The sequence below is a fragment of the Haliaeetus albicilla genome, chromosome Z, assembly GCF_947461875.1.
Source record: "Haliaeetus albicilla chromosome Z, bHalAlb1.1, whole genome shotgun sequence".
NCBI lineage: Eukaryota > Metazoa > Chordata > Aves > Accipitriformes > Accipitridae > Haliaeetus > Haliaeetus albicilla.
In genome coordinates, this window is record NC_091516.1 from 39,066,338 (window position 1) to 39,083,872 (window position 17,535).

General features: G+C 36.5%; 1 protein-coding gene across 4 annotated transcripts in view; it reads right to left on the reverse strand.

Moving 5' to 3' along the window:
* Window positions 1-3,114: 3,114 nt before the first annotated feature.
* Window positions 3,115-17,535, reverse strand: part of SLC12A2 (solute carrier family 12 member 2) — a 65,922-nt gene continuing 51,501 nt past the window's right edge. The window contains exons 18-27 of one of the 4 annotated variants that reach the window (XM_069776082.1): window positions 17,289-17,395; window positions 15,215-15,294; window positions 13,695-13,835; window positions 12,945-12,992; window positions 11,253-11,375; window positions 10,963-11,074; window positions 10,384-10,470; window positions 8,546-8,681; window positions 6,978-7,045; window positions 3,115-6,058 (exon numbers count right to left, since the gene is read on the reverse strand). In XM_069776082.1, coding sequence (XP_069632183.1) covers window positions 5,923-6,058; window positions 6,978-7,045; window positions 8,546-8,681; window positions 10,384-10,470; window positions 10,963-11,074; window positions 11,253-11,375; window positions 12,945-12,992; window positions 13,695-13,835; window positions 15,215-15,294; window positions 17,289-17,395 — 1,038 coding nt within the window. In that variant the 3' untranslated portion in view covers window positions 3,115-5,922. Of the gene's footprint in view, window positions 6,059-6,977; window positions 7,046-8,545; window positions 8,682-10,383; window positions 10,471-10,962; window positions 11,075-11,252; window positions 11,376-12,364; window positions 12,993-13,694; window positions 13,836-15,214; window positions 15,295-17,288; window positions 17,396-17,535 lie in introns of those variants that run through there. The other 3 variants (XM_069776080.1, XM_069776079.1, XM_069776081.1) reach the window with 3 other exon arrangements.

Here is a 17,535-nt window from a genome sequence, read left to right on the forward strand (position 1 = left end):
TGAATATTTTGGGATGACGTAAAGCTTTTACCATCTTGCTCATACCTCCGTACTTGGAGAAGGTGGCGGACCTTGTCTTGTTTGTTACTTATGAAGCAAAAATACCTTGCTGAAATGTCACAGATCGCTCTGAAACGGATGGGACCTGTTGGTCTGTTTTGTCTTCCAACGTCTCTTCTCTCTCTCTGCCGGCAGCATTTTTCCTTCAGCTCTCTAAGGGTAACACAGCCGGAAATAGCCGCTGAGAAAAGCGACCAACACCCAGTGCTTTATGAAATGGCGGTTACTTGGTGGTAAAAAGGCTGTTCGAACTTAACAGGCAGCACCTACATAGAGATTCCTGCATCCTTTAGAACAAAACCGGAGTCTTTTTCCCGCGGCGGGGGGTGGGGGCTGGGGTGTAACATTAAACTTTTCTTCAATCCACAGTCAAAATTATGAAAAATTCAATGCAAAAGAATACTACTGTGCTGATACGCGTTAAGTTTAGTCGAAGCACGAAGCCGTGTAGCCCACGAAACGGAGGCGCGGTTGGAGAGGAGCGTCCCCGGCCGTGCCGTGCCGGGCCGGGCGCGACCCGAGCTGTTGAAAGGCGGCAGGTGCCACCTGGCGTCACTGTTCCAGCTCGAATTCCTAGAAAACCGCGCGGACAGCAGTGCTTCCTCGCTCTTTCGCTCGAAATCGTGTTTTATGAGCAGGGTTTTGTAATTATTGCTGTGGGCGGGAACTGAGGGACTAGGAAGACGAGGCACCCAGACCCGGCGCCTCGCACTAGAAGTCGTTTCGGCCACAGCTCGTCAGGGTCAGTTTTCCCCAGATCCCCCCCGGGCGGCAGCAGCGCTCTGAGGCCCTTCTTCTCTCACGTCCAGGTGCTACTGCCGCGAGATTCCTGCTAACAGCCGGTTTTGCAAGATTTCACTGAAGCGTAATAAAACCACATTTCCCGCACGCACCGCCACGCGTCAGCAAACATCAGACCACTTCACAGAAGGGCAGGCTTACGGCAAGCCAGCGAGGGCAGCCGCTCGCGGAGGAGGCGCGAACGGGGGCCCTTCGGAGAGAGGGTGGTTAAAAAGTTAAATTTGGCATTGCCTGGCGTTTAAAACCCCGAATGATCCCATTTTCCCTCTCCCCGTTACGCTCTGACATGCAGGCGAACTGTGGCTGCGCAGTGGCAGGGAAGGGAGGCAGGCTGGCAGGGGCTGGGTGGCAAGCAGATTCCTGGAGCTACAAAGCCAACCTGTTCTGGAGGGGAGAGCAAGCAGATCCGAGGCCGAGACCAGCAAAGAAACTGTTCTCGGGTTCCTTCTTCCGCTTACAGTTCTGTGCCTACGGACGCCAGTAAGAACAGAAATGTAAGCAGTCAGCATGGGCTCGGCTTACGCCTGGTCACACAGATAACTTCCTGGTTGTGCATCTTGTCATCAAGTTTGAGGTATACAGCCCAAAGGAGAGAGTGCAGTTTGTCATTGTGAGATGGACCTCTGGGCACGTGAGCCGCCTCAGCGTTTCAAGAGAAAGGTCTTCCCTGCTTCTGTTCAGAGAAGCTGCATGCCACTGCTTCAACTTTTACTCTTCCAGTTAAAAAATTAACAAAATGATCGTTTCCACCAGCTTGCTTCCCTGCTCTCCTAAATGCAGGCATCAGCCTCCATCAACCTAATCCAGACTCTTAACACCTGTTGAACACCATGTTGTTGAGAGGCAGAGTAGCAAGATTGATGATGCACTGGTAAAGGGCCCAGACGTTTCCAGCCTGCACCAAAGGGAAGCAAGGCAGTGGTACTGACACAGAACGCCATTCAATGCCTCTGTAGTCTCACAGACCGGAATCCTAGCTCCCACTCCAGCTGAACATAAACCAGGTTTTAGGTGTAGAGGCAAGATTTACAGGATTCCACAGAGGCTGTACAAGAAGTGTAACTAGACTAATGAAGAACATTCACCAAGGCGAATGGAGTCCTGCTTTCCTGTTTCAAAACAAAACCATAACAGGTTACTATGCAGCGTGACCCTTCACTGTTTGATTGCGTAGCCAAGTGATGCGATCAACCTTGATCCAATTTTCATGTTTTAGCTTCAAAAGCATACGTAAAGTCACTTATCTGTGAACTCAGCTAATGGTACTGTCATTATTTAGATCAACGACTTCTGCAGCAAATAGGAGGATCAAGAAAAACTGCTACATACCTTCCCCTCTACCTCGTTACATACTGAAACAGGTTAGAGCCAGAACAGTAGAAAATGACAGCGTACTTTTAACAAGCATTCCCTCTCCACTGGCCTCCAAACCTCACTCACAAGACCTATTTAAATGCATGGAAAAATAAATCAACAAGTACTTAGTAAATTAAGGATATATACAGTAGAGTTCTGAATTTATTAGACATTAATTTTCAAATAAAAATTCTCAGTCATCCAGCTACACTGGGAAACACCAAAACTGATGAGGTTAAAAAGTTCTTCAGTGGTTCTAAGTATCACTTGATATGAGAAAAGAAGTTGCTATTTCTCCTTATGCTTTTAAACTTAGATTTTTCAACTAGTTGCTAGTTGAACGTACATTACTGGAGGTAAGGCCAAACGTGTCTTGCTTACAAGTGGCTTTGCAACTGAGTCTTGCAAGTTATTTTCCCAACATACTTCCTCATATCCCAGTGGAATACTATTCTGAGGAAGAAAGAGGAGTTGAACAGTCCTTCACTGTATTCAGAGGCAAAACAAATTGCATTTGTAATAGGAACAAATTTTCAGATACTAATGTTTCAGCTTAAAACATACCACATATTGCAGACTGGTCAGCATTGTCTGGCAAGTCATGACAAATTTTAGAGTGAAACAAGTTTTATTTCTCTTATGCAACCACTCCTGTTCCTAACTCAGTAGCAGCAAACATTCCCCCTGAGAATGAAACACTTGTCCCCCTATATCAGACACCTGAATGGCTTTAAGTTCTACTCATGGTCCTGTGCAAATTTCACAATAAAGGTAAGTATCAGATGCGTGCAATAAACATATTCGCGTATCAGGAACTATTTTCAGCATTAATCTGTTAAACTATGAACATTATTCCCTATCCCCCCCAATAAAAAAAGGCTTTGCTAGGCAGGACAGTTGTATTGAATTCACTTCCTTTTATTGCAGTGACATCCCCCTGGTACAAAGTATTAACTGCAATAATTACGTTAAAACATTAGAAAAGCATTTGTGTGTGACAGTTACAGTACAGTATCAAATCTTACATCTTCAAACCAAGTGGGCCATTACCCACGAATGCTCAAATCTTTAAATTATCTTCAGTTATTTTAAAATATGTCATGTCAGAAAAAGCATATAAAAAGAATGTATGTAAAAGGAAACCTAATACAAATATAAGTGAACAAATAAATAATTGATTTTCTTCAGCTATTACTGTCTTTCTAAACCCATACAAAGAGAAACCTAATCTACAGAAGGTATGAATTGCCGTGTGTAAGTGATTTCATTTTTCAAGTAATTAATAATGATTGGAACATAACTAAATTTGGCGTCAAAATCAAAGCAGAAGTTGGAGTGACTGCCGCTAACTGGCATCTGTCGCAAACAATTACCATTAACTGTTGAAATTTTAGTGTAGCAAATAATCTTGAAACTTGACCTTGTGCCTAGCATTAGTGGACTTCTGAGAGTGCATGTGAAAAGCATCCTACGTTATTTCACAGACATTATCTTAACTATCCCCATATGCATATTTAGATATATTTTATATAATTTTATACACATATATGCATGTATACACACACTTCATTTGGTTTCTGTGTTACAGATCACAAGCAATGGTTTTCTGAATGGGCAAAAAACCTTTTAAATAAGTGTACCTGTGCACATTTTTTTATTTTTTTTTAAGATAGCAGCACTAAGTCCATGCCTTACTGTTCATCTGTTCAAAAGAATGTAACCCACAAAACAAGAAGAAACATGGCAATGATTCCATATTCACAATGTGACATCCTTAACCCTAAAAAACACTGTAAAATCTGTTATAGATATGTTGGTAAGTTTGATCCCCACCCCCCCTCTACCTGGAAGGAAACAGCACTTTTACTGCAAACTGTCTTGTCTTATAATGTTTATCATAACAAGCTGGGTTCATGCTGGCATCAGTTATCTCACACTTAGCAGCAAAACATGCATGTTTGTTTTTTTATTTTTTTTTAAAGTTAAATGATTCAATAGTCTCAAATCCAATTGACAGAAACAGCAAAAAAAGACTTTTTGCAGTTTACCAAGAACTAGACAACAGTGTATACTGCACTGTGTAGAATATTTTTATCTTTAATCACAACAACTTGAAGCTCTACCTTGCCACACAATGATTATGCTTTGTCCTTCAAAAGGAACAGTTACATTTCAATTTGATCTTGTATTTAGCATAAAAATACACCTTTTCTGTGCATCCTTAAATGAAAGTCACTCAACCACTGGTAAACCAATCCAGTAGCATGTTCAATGCTAATATCAAAAGCTTGTGAAATGTTTTTAGGCAATCCTTCCTATCCAAAATATATTAGGAATTTAAAAAACAGTTCACATTACTAACCTTTATACAAAGGCTCAAGTGAAATTGCTTGTGTAGGTGTTCATAGTAGACTAAATTATGAAGTTTTCAAAATATACAATGAAAGGGCACACAAGATTGGCAGTTTCTTTATTGAACATAGAAAATGTATAAAGTAGGATGTATGGAATAGATCTAAATTGCTAGACGATCAAACCTGAGTATTATTTAATAAGACTAAACGTATTTTCTGACAACTCAATGAATTGACCTAAAAACATCTCCCCTAGTAACTAGTGGTCCTTTTAACCATTTGTTGAAAAATGCGAGAGAACTGTAGCTTTTACATTTCATATTGGATAGCAAGATTCCACATAGTGTTTACTGTTTTCTGTTAGATAGCATCACATTGCTTATATTATCCCCATTCAAGCCTTAAGTTGAGTTTTGTCTAAAAATAATTTGAAAGTGACACCAAAACACAATAGGTCAAGAACTAGGACAGGTCTTTTTCTTTTCTTCTAATTTTTAGTAAGATAGAAAGCCTTAGCCAGTAAGATGAATTTGGTTTCATATCAGAGCCACAGAGCAAAGATTGACCAGTATCCTTCACCAAGGTAGCTAATGTAAGCTGTGTATCTCAGACTAGTGCCAAAATAGTACACACTGTCAAATTTGAGAAAACAATCCTCTCTGCTAGTAGAATTAGTTTTTAACTGTTACAAAATTTAGTAGCATGAAGTCTTGACAACATCAGGAATTTGTTTTAGTTCAACTGACCTGCCCCAATTCTCACCTTTAAATCTAACAGATATAATAATAAAAAACCAAAAAGTTTCTGACAATAGAAAACATACAGTACTAAGAACTAATAGCTCAATGGAAGACTGAAAAGCAGCATTCATTTTTATTGTAATATGGAAGAGACTAGAAACTAAAGGAAGTCTAATCTAAATTCTTAGTTGAAGGCAGATTTTGACATTCTATATAAATTTACAAAATAGGATGTACGGATGAGATTTGGTTAATTTCAGAAGGCACCTCAAGGCTAAAAGGCTTTTATAAATCTATAATCCTTTCATTGATCAAAAATAAAAATTTTATTGCTGCTATTCAAATAGCAAACAAAAAGCTTGTCTTGTTCTTCAGTCTAACAAGGAATCCTCCCCCATTAAGCAAGATTAAATTACAGAAAATATAGAATAAAACTGAAGATGTCACAACTTTAGAAATACAGTGACTTTCCTTGTGTGCTTTCAAGTCAGTGAAATAGTGAAAGAGTCACTTTTTGCCTTTGTGATGTTAATAAACTATAGACCATGTCAGCCACTCTCCCCTGGGGACTGAAGTACCATTTCATCATAGCTGTCCCATGTGCAGTACTCTTAGGAATAGAAGGTAAGAACACTCTGATGATTCCCACGAACAAGGAGAATTGGTGGCAGATCTTTAGAAAGAGCTTCTAACCAGGCCATGTATAGTGCACTAGAAACCGCACCTTTTCGTGCAACTGGCAAACTCCTACAATTCACAAGGGAAAAAAAGCATTCAACAGTTAGAATAACCCAGTGGAGTACAAGTCATATTATATAAATATAAAAGTATGATTCTGCAAAGAGGTAGAAATTAAGTCAAATTTCCTAACCTTTTTAGTTTTGTTTTTTTTTAACTCAGAATTCAGTTAATGAGTTGAAAGTTCATATCTTGAGCACCACAGGACTTTACATCTATTTACCCTGCACTTTTGGCCTCTTACCACCATTTTGTATTCAGGTAGTTTCATGGAGAGCCCTCAGTTGAAGAGAGTTTCTTGAAAGACTCTTCAAGATTTTATAATACAGCTTTTTCTTATGATGCCAGGTTGGTGCAGTCTAATATTCCTTCTCACAATCCTTCCAAAACATGCCATACTCTTCTTTTGAAAAAACTACTGTAAGTCTATTTGCTCTACTCAAACTTCACTTGTAGTACTACTTCACGGAGCTCTGAAGCAGGCTCCTAAAGAAAAACACAGTGAAGAAACCTACATTCTGTTTGTTGACACCAAATGCAATTCCATGGAAATCCATCAAAAGGATGATGATCTAACTTTATCTAGAGAGATTTCCTAGAAAAAGAACTGAAAGGAAGGATCTGAAAGAGAGGGGAATAGTTAGCATGTGGGAGTGGAAGGAATGCGAGAATCCTGAGCTGCACTACAAATATAGAGGTAATCACCTAAAGCAGCGTATCAGAAGCACAAAACTACATAGGCCATTTTTCGTCACCGGGATAGTGGCTCCATACTTCTCAGAAATACTTTCAGCACTGAAACCTCCTTGATAATTTCTACACTTTAATGCCAAGGCACAGGCTTTTTCCTAACCTGTATTTACATATATTTATATTTCAAATTACAGTTCTATATCAATTAGGATAACAGTACAAATCATTTACTTACATGACAATTATGTTAGCTGTACTTGAATGTTCTTTCAGCAACTCATTTAGCCTAATCTGGCGATAAGTCTGCAATTAAAATGAAACTTGTTAGGAAGATCTTTTATATAAAACTACAAAAAGTTCAATTATTCAAGAAAAATTAAAAACATTTATGATCAATTGGTATGAGTCATCTACAGAAAGCACGTAGTTCCACCTCAGTTTGGCAACTTGTTCACTTTTTCTGAAATACCTATGGGTGCAAGGCTGGGAGAGAAAAAAGCAGTAAGCTTAAAGTGTGCAAATAAGCAGTACTATGAAGTACTATGAAAGCTAAATTTAAGATAGTTCCTCTAATAATGATACCGTCCTCCATAGCTTCTGGAAGCAAGAGCCCCTTATGCTCTCTTCAAGGTTCTTTTAACTTATATAAACTCACAGTGAGCAGGTCTTCCAGAAGTGAAGCCCCATCTTCATTTGGTAAGCCTGTCTCTGTAATGGCCCTCCCTTTTTTTATTACCCTAACCTGTCTTAACGTCTGAAGTAGCTTCCTCAGTAATTTTCAGTTCTCTTTTATGTCAACTAACTTTCCAGTAAACATTCTAAGTTAACCATTTCTTACAGTTCTGTTGTTCTCAGATGAGTTGAAGTCCAGTTAGCCTGCGGGCTAGTGTCTGCAGAAACAATCAGGCTATCAGCAGACAAAAGAATAAATCACTTCCGTTATCTCACTGAAATGAGTTTTGGCAGTGTTTGTAGGCATAAGGAACAGCACGGCATCAAGCAGTTCACTAACTATAAAGTAACTGTACTTTACAAAAACTTCTCCTCTGGCCCCTTGGTCATATGCAGTTAAGAGATCTCAGCAGCAGCTGCCAGTCAATCTGCACCTACCTGTTAAAGAGATTCCTGCTTTTTTTTTTTTTTTTTTTTTACACTTACAATGCAGAATGACCCACCATTCCCATTTCTTCTCTACTGCAAATTCTCACAGAAGTTGTAAAAACCCAGACAGGAGAAAGAAGATAAGGGTGGAATATACTCAGGACCATCCTGAAGAACTTCAGATCACGGAAACTTTACCCAGTCTTTCTTTAGATACTTGTCTGTATCTGCATCCTGTTAATAGGATGCTACCTGAGTCTTTTCCATACAAGCACTTGAGAAGGAATACCTCTGATGTCTCTACAGTGCAGAACTGCTTGGGAAAAGTGTGAAACCTTTAATTGCTCCTTAACACCACAATTAGATGAGGTGTGGGGTTTTTTAATAACAAAGCAAAAAATGTTACTTTGGTCAAAAAAGTAGTCAAACAGCTGAATGTAGACTATATTATTCTAAATTAACTTCTGAAATATTGTAGGAAAGCAGTTTAGCCCCCCCCGCAAAGAATGCAGAAACTTTTTTTTTTTTTTTTTTGGTGAACCATCTTAATTGTTTTAGATGCTGCTTTCCATCAGCTCTTCACAAAAACAGCTATGGAAGAGACAGAGTAACAAGAATGAGCTCATTGATTACACATCCACAAATGCAGTAGAAGAAAAAAGTTTAACAACTTTTAACATAACACTATAAAGAGTACAGAACCTTTGTTTTGTAAAGCTCAAGTTCATTATCTGTTATCCTCCATGGTTCATCGTCCTTCATTTTATCTGCAACTTCTTGTTCTTTATCATCTTCATGAAGTCGGAAGGGCTCTATCATTTCTTCAAAAGCTGCAATACTGCAATGATTAAGTGAACAGCCATATTAGAACAGATATGAGTCTATATGTCAGCAATGACTTTCATGGTATCAGAAAGTAAGTTTGATTACCATGTAAAAATACAGTGAACTGAAATTTTTTCACTGCCAATTGCTGTTAGAACATCAAATCAACTATTTGTATACGGAGATATTATAATTCAACAAACAATTAGGGACATCTGTAGGAGCTTTCACTGTTCATCATACACCTAAATAAAGTTTCCACCAGTTTAAAACAAACAAACAAACAACTTTTGCTAGAGTTTTACTACAGTTGTTTGAAAGTTGAAGAGTACTAACTTAGAAAATATACAGTAACTAACAGTAGCTTCTTGAGAATTAAATTTGAAAGAGAAGGAGTTAATATGTCATACTAAAAAAAAATACCTATCAAGTCTCATGCTAGTCCCCTTGGGATTTTGGCTTTGGTATTTTTATTTTGCTTCTTTTTAATCTCTTCAATACAGACCAAGAGTCACATTCAAATGCAAATAACCACAGCCATCTTGTTTAGTCTTCCTGTTGCACTTGTTCGAATATGAGGTGTTACTTGGGAAAACCCAAAAGGGAAAACCCAAATATGATCTGCTATTTTTTTCGCTGAACAAAAAGTAGAAGTATTAACAATATTCTGTTATACAGCACGAACTGTTAAAAATAAATCATCTTCCTCCACTTAGTTTACAGCTATTTTTAGTGCCAACTGGTATGTTACAAAGGTTTTGGATATATTGTGGGGAATGTATCCACAGAGACAGAAAAAGTGTTCTCAGAAGAAATAACTCATGGATCACTTCTATGAAATAAAAATAATTCCATGTAATTCTACAATCTGAACTTTTTATGCATAAATGCATGCTACCCCTAAGTTTATACGTTTACAGTAGCAGGCTCCTAGGAGCAAAGATGTCCAAAAGCATCACAGTGCCAGAAGTACTCTACTGTTTTAGTTGCTTGATATAGTTTATACATTTAAGAAAAGGTGATTAAAAAGTAGGGCATAAAAGAATGCATATTAGCATCTACCATTTACATAAGTGGTAGAACAGTATTTTCTAATTTGCATGACAGGTCAATTTATTCAGATACATGGATATCCATGTAAAAGATATTTTTAAACTTTAACATATTAAAGAAGACTCGAAGGGAAAGGAGGATAGTTTTTTTTAGGTCTTGCACATTCTGTTATAAATTTGTACTGAAAGCCATCTACAATTAATATTTTTTTAAACTTGAAAATCAGAAATATCAGATGCATGTTCATTCCTGTGTAAATTAAAAGTCCAAGCAATTTAAAAAAAGAAAAACTAGATTGGGCTATTTGAAGACCAAGCTTTGTTACACTAAACTAAGACTCCAAGTAAGATAAAGACCATTTAAGTTTTTCTAAGCATTTCACTTTTTAAAGAAGATTGATCCAGACAAATGGATTTTTTAAAACTGTATTTTTCTAAATTTAATATTACAGTCTAAGGGCCAGAGATTTGAAAAATACAAAATTCTATGTTCTTGGATGTGGGAGTTATTGCTTAATTTATTTCCTGCATTTTCATGAAACACTGGATGTCATAGGAACTACTCTATCAAAACTGTTATGTAGGAAAGAATGAAGTATTCTACATTCATGAAAGACATCAAGAATTCAACTAACAAACAAGTTGGGGTTTTCTGAGACTTACTTTTCTTTCTTTGGCTTAGTATTAATATCCCCAAGAACCATAATGTCCGAGAAGTCTATCCGAAATTTGCTGAGCAAAGTAGCCATCCTGTGTCAGAAAAACAAGCCTTTATGCATGATCAGATTTTTAATTATTTCACAGATAAACAGGGTAAACAGAAAGGTGTTGGGTAATAAAAACACTAGCTTAAGGAAAAAAAAAAAGAAACTTAAATGTGACAGGGGAAAAAAAATATCAAATTGACCTGGCATACAACTATAAGTGAACAACGTGCTTTGAAAAAAAAAAAAAAAAAAAATTTAAAACTGTAAAACTAAGAGAAGAGCTATCCCTTAAAGAAAACCTCAGAAAATATTTGAAAAAGAAAATGTGTTAGACAATGCTGCAGAAAAGTTAAACCTGAGGTATCTCATCCAAAACAATCTGGGGAAAATGGAACTTTTTGGGGAGAAAAGGAATAGAATATGAATACACCTCAATCAAAGAACAACTGAAAGAAGGCTACCAGGAAGAGAAAGTAATCTACTGTGTAACATGCTCTATTAGCATTTGAAATGAAATTTTTGAAGTTCAACTTACGCTCTTCTATCATGATCAATCCTGTTTATTTTTCCACCAATGAATACTCTGATCTTACAGTCTTTCCACTTCTTCTTGGTTGTAAGAAGATACGGAATCAACAGTGTCAAACCTGCATTTTGACCAGAATTTGGGAATGATTCAGAAAACACAGCATCATGTTAAAGTTTAATAGTATAAATTTATAATCTATATATGAACTGACTGAAAGATATCTATTAACAATTAAGTAAAAGTCACTTCAATAATGTTTTTTTCAACATTTGTTTTTAAAGTATAAAGCACATTACCTCCATCATCAAAGAGCCACCAGACATCAATATTGCTTTTGCCTTGTTTCTTCTGAAACTGAGTACTAGCATCAAGAAGCCTTTGGTCAGCCAAGTTTAAAGGAGAAGATGGGCTCTTTAAATCTGGAAAAAAGTAAGATGAAATTTCACTTTTGAAGTGTTTTGCTTAATCAACCTGAAATTCATCAAATGCAACTTCTTAGTATTTTCTGATATCCCTAGGTTTAAATAAAAATTGTTTCTACCCCCCCCAATCCAACTCCAAATTTTGATTGAATGGATATAAACTGAGCTACATTTAGGGAGTCTGCAAACTCCTAACTTCAGCAGTTAAAGATTTAAATCTCAAAAGTCATTTAGCAGACATTTGACAAATAAAGGATCTGTAAGATCTTTATATAGTCATTTGCCTGGACAATTTAACTAACCATGCGTACATACTTCAGAGCATTAGGTCACTGTTGCTACCTCCTGCAAGTGACGAAACTTCCCTAAAAACACGTAGGTAGTAATTTACAAGTAAATACCACGTCCTAAGCACTTTTCTTCTTTCCTTAAATCCATTTTTCTTTAAGCACGTGGTGAAAATAAAAGCTAGTTCTGCTTATTAGAATTCTATCTTTTGCAACAAGTAGTTTTGCACGTGCAAGGCTCTGAAGCACAATATAGGCTATTTTATGTAACAAAGTTACTGGATTTGCTGAGAACAAAACAAGAATGGCACTTTCAATTAAATCAATATAGGGAAATAGATATTTTTTTAAAGCTACAGAAAAAACTAACCCCTTTCCCTTAATTAAAACCTCAGTTTGAACAAGAGCTAGGAGTTTGATACTCATCTCAGTCCTTATTTTATTAAGAATTTTTAAATTTAGAGTATATCTGTGACTGATTTACATTAATATACTACTTTAATCTCCATACTGGGACTTCTTCCAAACTGCCATCTTGTGCTTCAAGATGTAATCTCACATTCCATTATTAAAACACAACAGCTTTGAGCTGTTGAAATTAGGAAGAAAATGTCAAAAAAGTTAGATGAATCTTAGTTAAGGAAAAAATACTTGCTTAACTCAAAGTCTGAAACAAACAAGGAAGTGAAAACTGCTCAATTAATCTCTCAAAATGTTGTTTATTTGAATGACTAGTTCACATTATTTCAGGTATTAATCTTATGGAGTGGCTATATTATACCTTAATTTGCAAGCTATTCGACAACTCCAAATAACAGAGCAATAACTATGGTTTTCAAAGATCTACAGAATAGACTGATGGAGCACTTCCACTACACCATTAGATAATATTTCCCCTCATTCCTAAATCAAATAAGAACCAGACAGATACCTGAGACACAGAGAACTAAGCAAGCTCTTGAACACATCTCAAATGTTACTTAAGAACAAAAGTTTAAAAAACAGAAACAAAAATATATCCAACATTCATATCTTAGACACATACACAATCCTTTCTCAGTAGCAACTTGTTCTGGGAATTTCCACAAAGTTGCATTTTTCCATAGCCTAATCCCTAAATGTGAAGCACATTCCAAAGCAGATATGAAGAAACAAATTAACATTGCATGGTTGATATTTCCCTCTCTCTCATATATATGTGTAGAAAGAAGTACAAAAGGAAAACTGAAATTAATAATGTGAAAGAATGATTTAACACAAAAAGGTGGAAAATGCCTGCCTTTTTTCAACAGTGGTTGTGTTGGAGTCTTTCCATCCTCGTCCTCCTCTGGAAGATTTTTAAAGATACAAAATAAAAAGATTAATTTCCTTTGTGATGTTAATGAAAACACTACTAGTGTATATAAAACAAATTAGAAAATAAAGATGTAGAATGCAATGGATTTTCATAGAAAGAAAAGCATACAGATGCAGCCTACCAGACCTGAGATTTATTTGTACTTTAAAAAAATAAATAAAAAAAAAAGGAATCACATTGCTTACTTAACTATTAAGTCACTCCAAGCTTTTACTTTAAAAAGAAGAGGAAAATTGGTTATTGTCATGTCAAAGAATCCTGAATGATTTGTGTCTGTTAACATGCATATAATGTTCTAGTCTGGGGTGAAAAAAACTTCATAAATTTAGGAGCCTTCAAATCACACTTAATATATGGATGTGTGGCAGGATTCTCAAGCAATTTTTAATTCCTGTCAAACTCATTAACAAAGAAAATCCATTGTAGGTCATTGTCTACCACCTGTTTTATTTAGGGGACTACACATGAAAGATTTAATTTACATACTGGTAAGCTCTAAAACCCAAGTATTAAATGACTGGACATCGATGGCTAAAAAAGTATGACACGCTTGTGTTCCACAGACACAAATATCCCTTAAATAATAACTTGATGAGGGGAGAGGGGAACTGAAGAGGGAATGAGAGAGACAAAGAGTGAGAACCCAAATTTCATTGCTAACTAGCAAGTTACCTTTATGTAGAGTGTGAGTTCTTTCACTAGATGATGGAGCAAAAGCTATGGAAGTGTCTGTGTCGGCCTTCTTGCTATAATCCACTTTTACTATGACATCCTTGGTACACGGAGATTTTTCTTGGGATGACAGTAACTCTTCTTTGAGAAAGCAAAGAAATACATTATAAATCACTTAATTGTTCCAAATGGTATCAATAAAGGTATGTGACTATACAGAGATGGTTCACAATTGGTTAAACTCTAGTGCAACTGTTACGCTATGGCAAAGAGCGGGGAAAAAAAGCAGAAAACAACAACAACAAAATCTTATATGAACTGCTTCAGAGTACAAAGAGGCTCCTCCTCTGAGCAGAGCTATAATTTCCTGCTATTTCCTTCCCAAATTTGGGTGTTGATTGCATTACCACAGGCTACACATAAAACAGAGCTCGTTCATACTGAGGAAGTATAACCAGGAGGAAAAAAAATTACTTGGTGAAACATTTTTCATTTCCACTCTAACTCCAAGAAGAAGATGAGCCTTACACAAGGCCCAGACCAAGTATGTCTCATAGGCAAGTGTTTTTTCAGGTTTGGCTTCAGTGGAGCTACTTGGTAGCCGTCAGAGTTAAAGAAACTCACAGTCCCCTGTGGATACTAAGACTCTTCTGACACCTTGGTGTTATATTTCCCAGTCTTCTCAGCCATGTTTGTTTTCACGCTGCAGGTTCACTCCTTGCCATTTCTCGTACTCCTCTGCCCTCTTGCACACAGTTACAGGCTCTCTGCCTCTCTCCAAATCCTAAGACAGTCATATGTTTCCAGTGAAGGAGTAACCCTCCCCTCTTGCAGGAGGATGCCCCCCTAGAGAGCTTTGTGTCACAAGCATTCTTCCTCATTGTAGCAACGTTGTATGGAGCAGGCTACAAACAAATTATTCGACATTTTCAATCCAGTAGACAGTTACCGCCAAAGCTCACAGGCTTCCTTCAATGTTCTTCTTGAAATTTAACTAAAATTATACCACTGGGCTTAAGACTACTACCTACAATGCATAACCAAGTCTTCGACATGGAAAATAGAAAACCTTTCCAAACTTGAGACAGACTACTGCTGAGGTCTCTAAACTAGTGTGTGTAGGAGTTGGCAACCCACACCAGACCCACAGCATTCCTGCATCATGCAATATTTGTTGTGATTTTCATGATTTCTAGACTCGGATCCCAATTACTTGATACCAACTTGGCAGCCTTTTTCATTTGTTTCAGTAAAATATTAAATCCTTGGGAACCAACTGTATACAACTTACAAATACAGAAAGTTGAAACACACAGAAAGCCAAGTTCTGTTGCTGAACATGAGTTATTCTTATTTTACATTTCAGACTTGCTAATTTCAGTGATTTTTATTCTGTAAGAAGAGTGGTGGTTTGGTTTGTTGTTTTTTTAAATAACTTATCTTCATTTATTATTTTCAGAAAGCAATATGAAAAGGGAATTAGAACAGCTATTCACCAGATGAAACAAAATAGATCCTACCTTGGCCCTGAAGGTGAGAAATGTCCAGGCCCTCCTTCAGGCGGATGACAACTACACCATACTGAATATCAAAGGCATCACTAAACAAAAGGAACAAAAATAAAATATTCTACAACTTCTTCTTTCCCAAAGGACCTACTTTACGCACTGTCTTTGAACAAATTCCAGTGATTAAACACTGCCATTGAAACTCCCAAATCATAAATTTGTTACAATTTCAGTTTGAAATCCAAATGATCAACGGCATCAGTGAACTGAACACCGTATCCTGAAAAGCAACACATACAAAGGAGATCTATTCCCTCTCCTCCCTCTCTCCTCTATGTAAACAGCAATTAAATAAAAGCAACATGAACAGGTCAGTCAAGTTCTGCACTGATAAGACACATTGAGAAATCTAAATTTTTATCTCCCCCCATCAATGAGGGGATTTATTTTGAGTAATCTCCTTAATCTGAGAACTAAAAAATCCTGATGTCTTTCCCAAACATTTGAGTATTAAAAATACCTATGAAGTTGTAATTTATAATCAAATTAGCTGTACATTAGCTATAATGTGCCTATTCCCATTATATCTGGTGGGGAAGGAACTCAATCCTTTAAAAAATAAAGTAAGAGGGAAAACTTCATTATTGTAGAAACAAGCAAAAAGCCTGAATAAATGGCTGAGTAGAAGTGGAATAAAATGAAGGACAAAAAACCCCCCCAAGATATAAGACAGAAAAATATGAACTTAACCATATCATACTGTTTGCATTAGCCATTAATCATCAGTCCTTTAAATATAAATACCTCATTACAAACAACCATATATCAGAGAACTCCCTCCCATGTCATTTCCACAGACAGAAATTTCTCATGATTTCACTCTATTAAACACTTCTCTTTAGAAGTAGTAAGACTTGATTAGAAATGTTCAAAGTATCAACACATTCTATAATAAATGCAAGAAAAATTGAGGTCAATTTAAGAAGAAAATGGTTTGTCCACTCCTGAACATTTTTAATCCATAATTTAATTTGTTAAATCTGTACAGATTAGATGTGTTTCTATTGCGTGCTTCAGAAACTTTGAATTTTCCAGAGATTTTCCAGAGATACACTTGCCCTAGAGTTATTACCTCCTGAGGTTTCTCTTTTGGGATGTGGAGAACCACATGACTTGTTGGCCTTGACAGATCTTCCAGCACAAGCCATTCCAAAATAAAATAAAATAGGAAAAAAAGAAAAAACCAAGAACTAATCAACATGTTTCCTTATTTTTCACTGCATTTGGTGCTCCTGCTTTTCTCTTAAGAAACTTGCAGAGTGAGGGGGTATGAATTTTTTCTTTTCTAATCTCTACCTGTAATCCCCCATCCTCTCTTTCTTTTAAATGCACAGTAAATGAGAAGTGTAAAGCACAAATGAAGCAGCTTAAGCAGCACATAAGGAAAACAAAAAACCCTCTGCATAAGTGCAAGAACCAAGTTTTGGTTTTCTTAACTGTTTGTAGCACAAGTTACTATAAAATTTTTCAGCCAGAACTAGTCTGCCTTTCAGTACTGTCAAATTACACCGGGATTTCCTTTCCCATCTCCTTTTTGGCTACTTTATTACTTCGTGTGTCAGTGCTGTGTATCTTGTAAGTAAAATATTTCTTGTATATGATAGCAAGGTTTAATGAAGATAGACTTCAGCATAATATTTGATTCATTCTCTATTACACTCTTATCTGTACAGAAGTAGTGTAGGAAAAACCCTGCCTTCAACAGAAACTATGCTTTAAAGAATTAAGCAGTGGCACATAAGACCCTAGTTCCATCTCTAAAGTAACTTAAACCTGAGACCACTGCCAAACCCCTTTCTAGATGCAGTAAGAGTTATTATGTTGAAATCTAATCTGCTTAAACTATAAAGATTTGCTTATTAATTTCCGTATCAGAAAAAAACAAGGTATTGAAGACAGCTGGATCAGTAATATGGAAAATCTGAGTCTACCTGAAAGAGACTTCAGGCAGCTAATATCTTCTTGACTTATTACCAGACATATTGAAATGGAACACAAGAGCTACACCTCCACATTTTCTACTTACTGGAATAAATTGATATAGGTTTCAACATCTCTCATGTCACCTTGTCTCCAGTTTTTCTTAAATCCAACAACAAGAGTGTTAGGTCTCATTCTACCCAGACCAGCAGCCTAAGAAGAACAAAAAGTACTTTTAAAAACCATGTTATTGAAACAACTAAGGGTTCTATTATTTTCTTAAGCAGAAAACAAAGTATTTTTAACCAAAGTTTTAAGATAACTTTGCAAAATGAAACTTCAAATTATAAAAC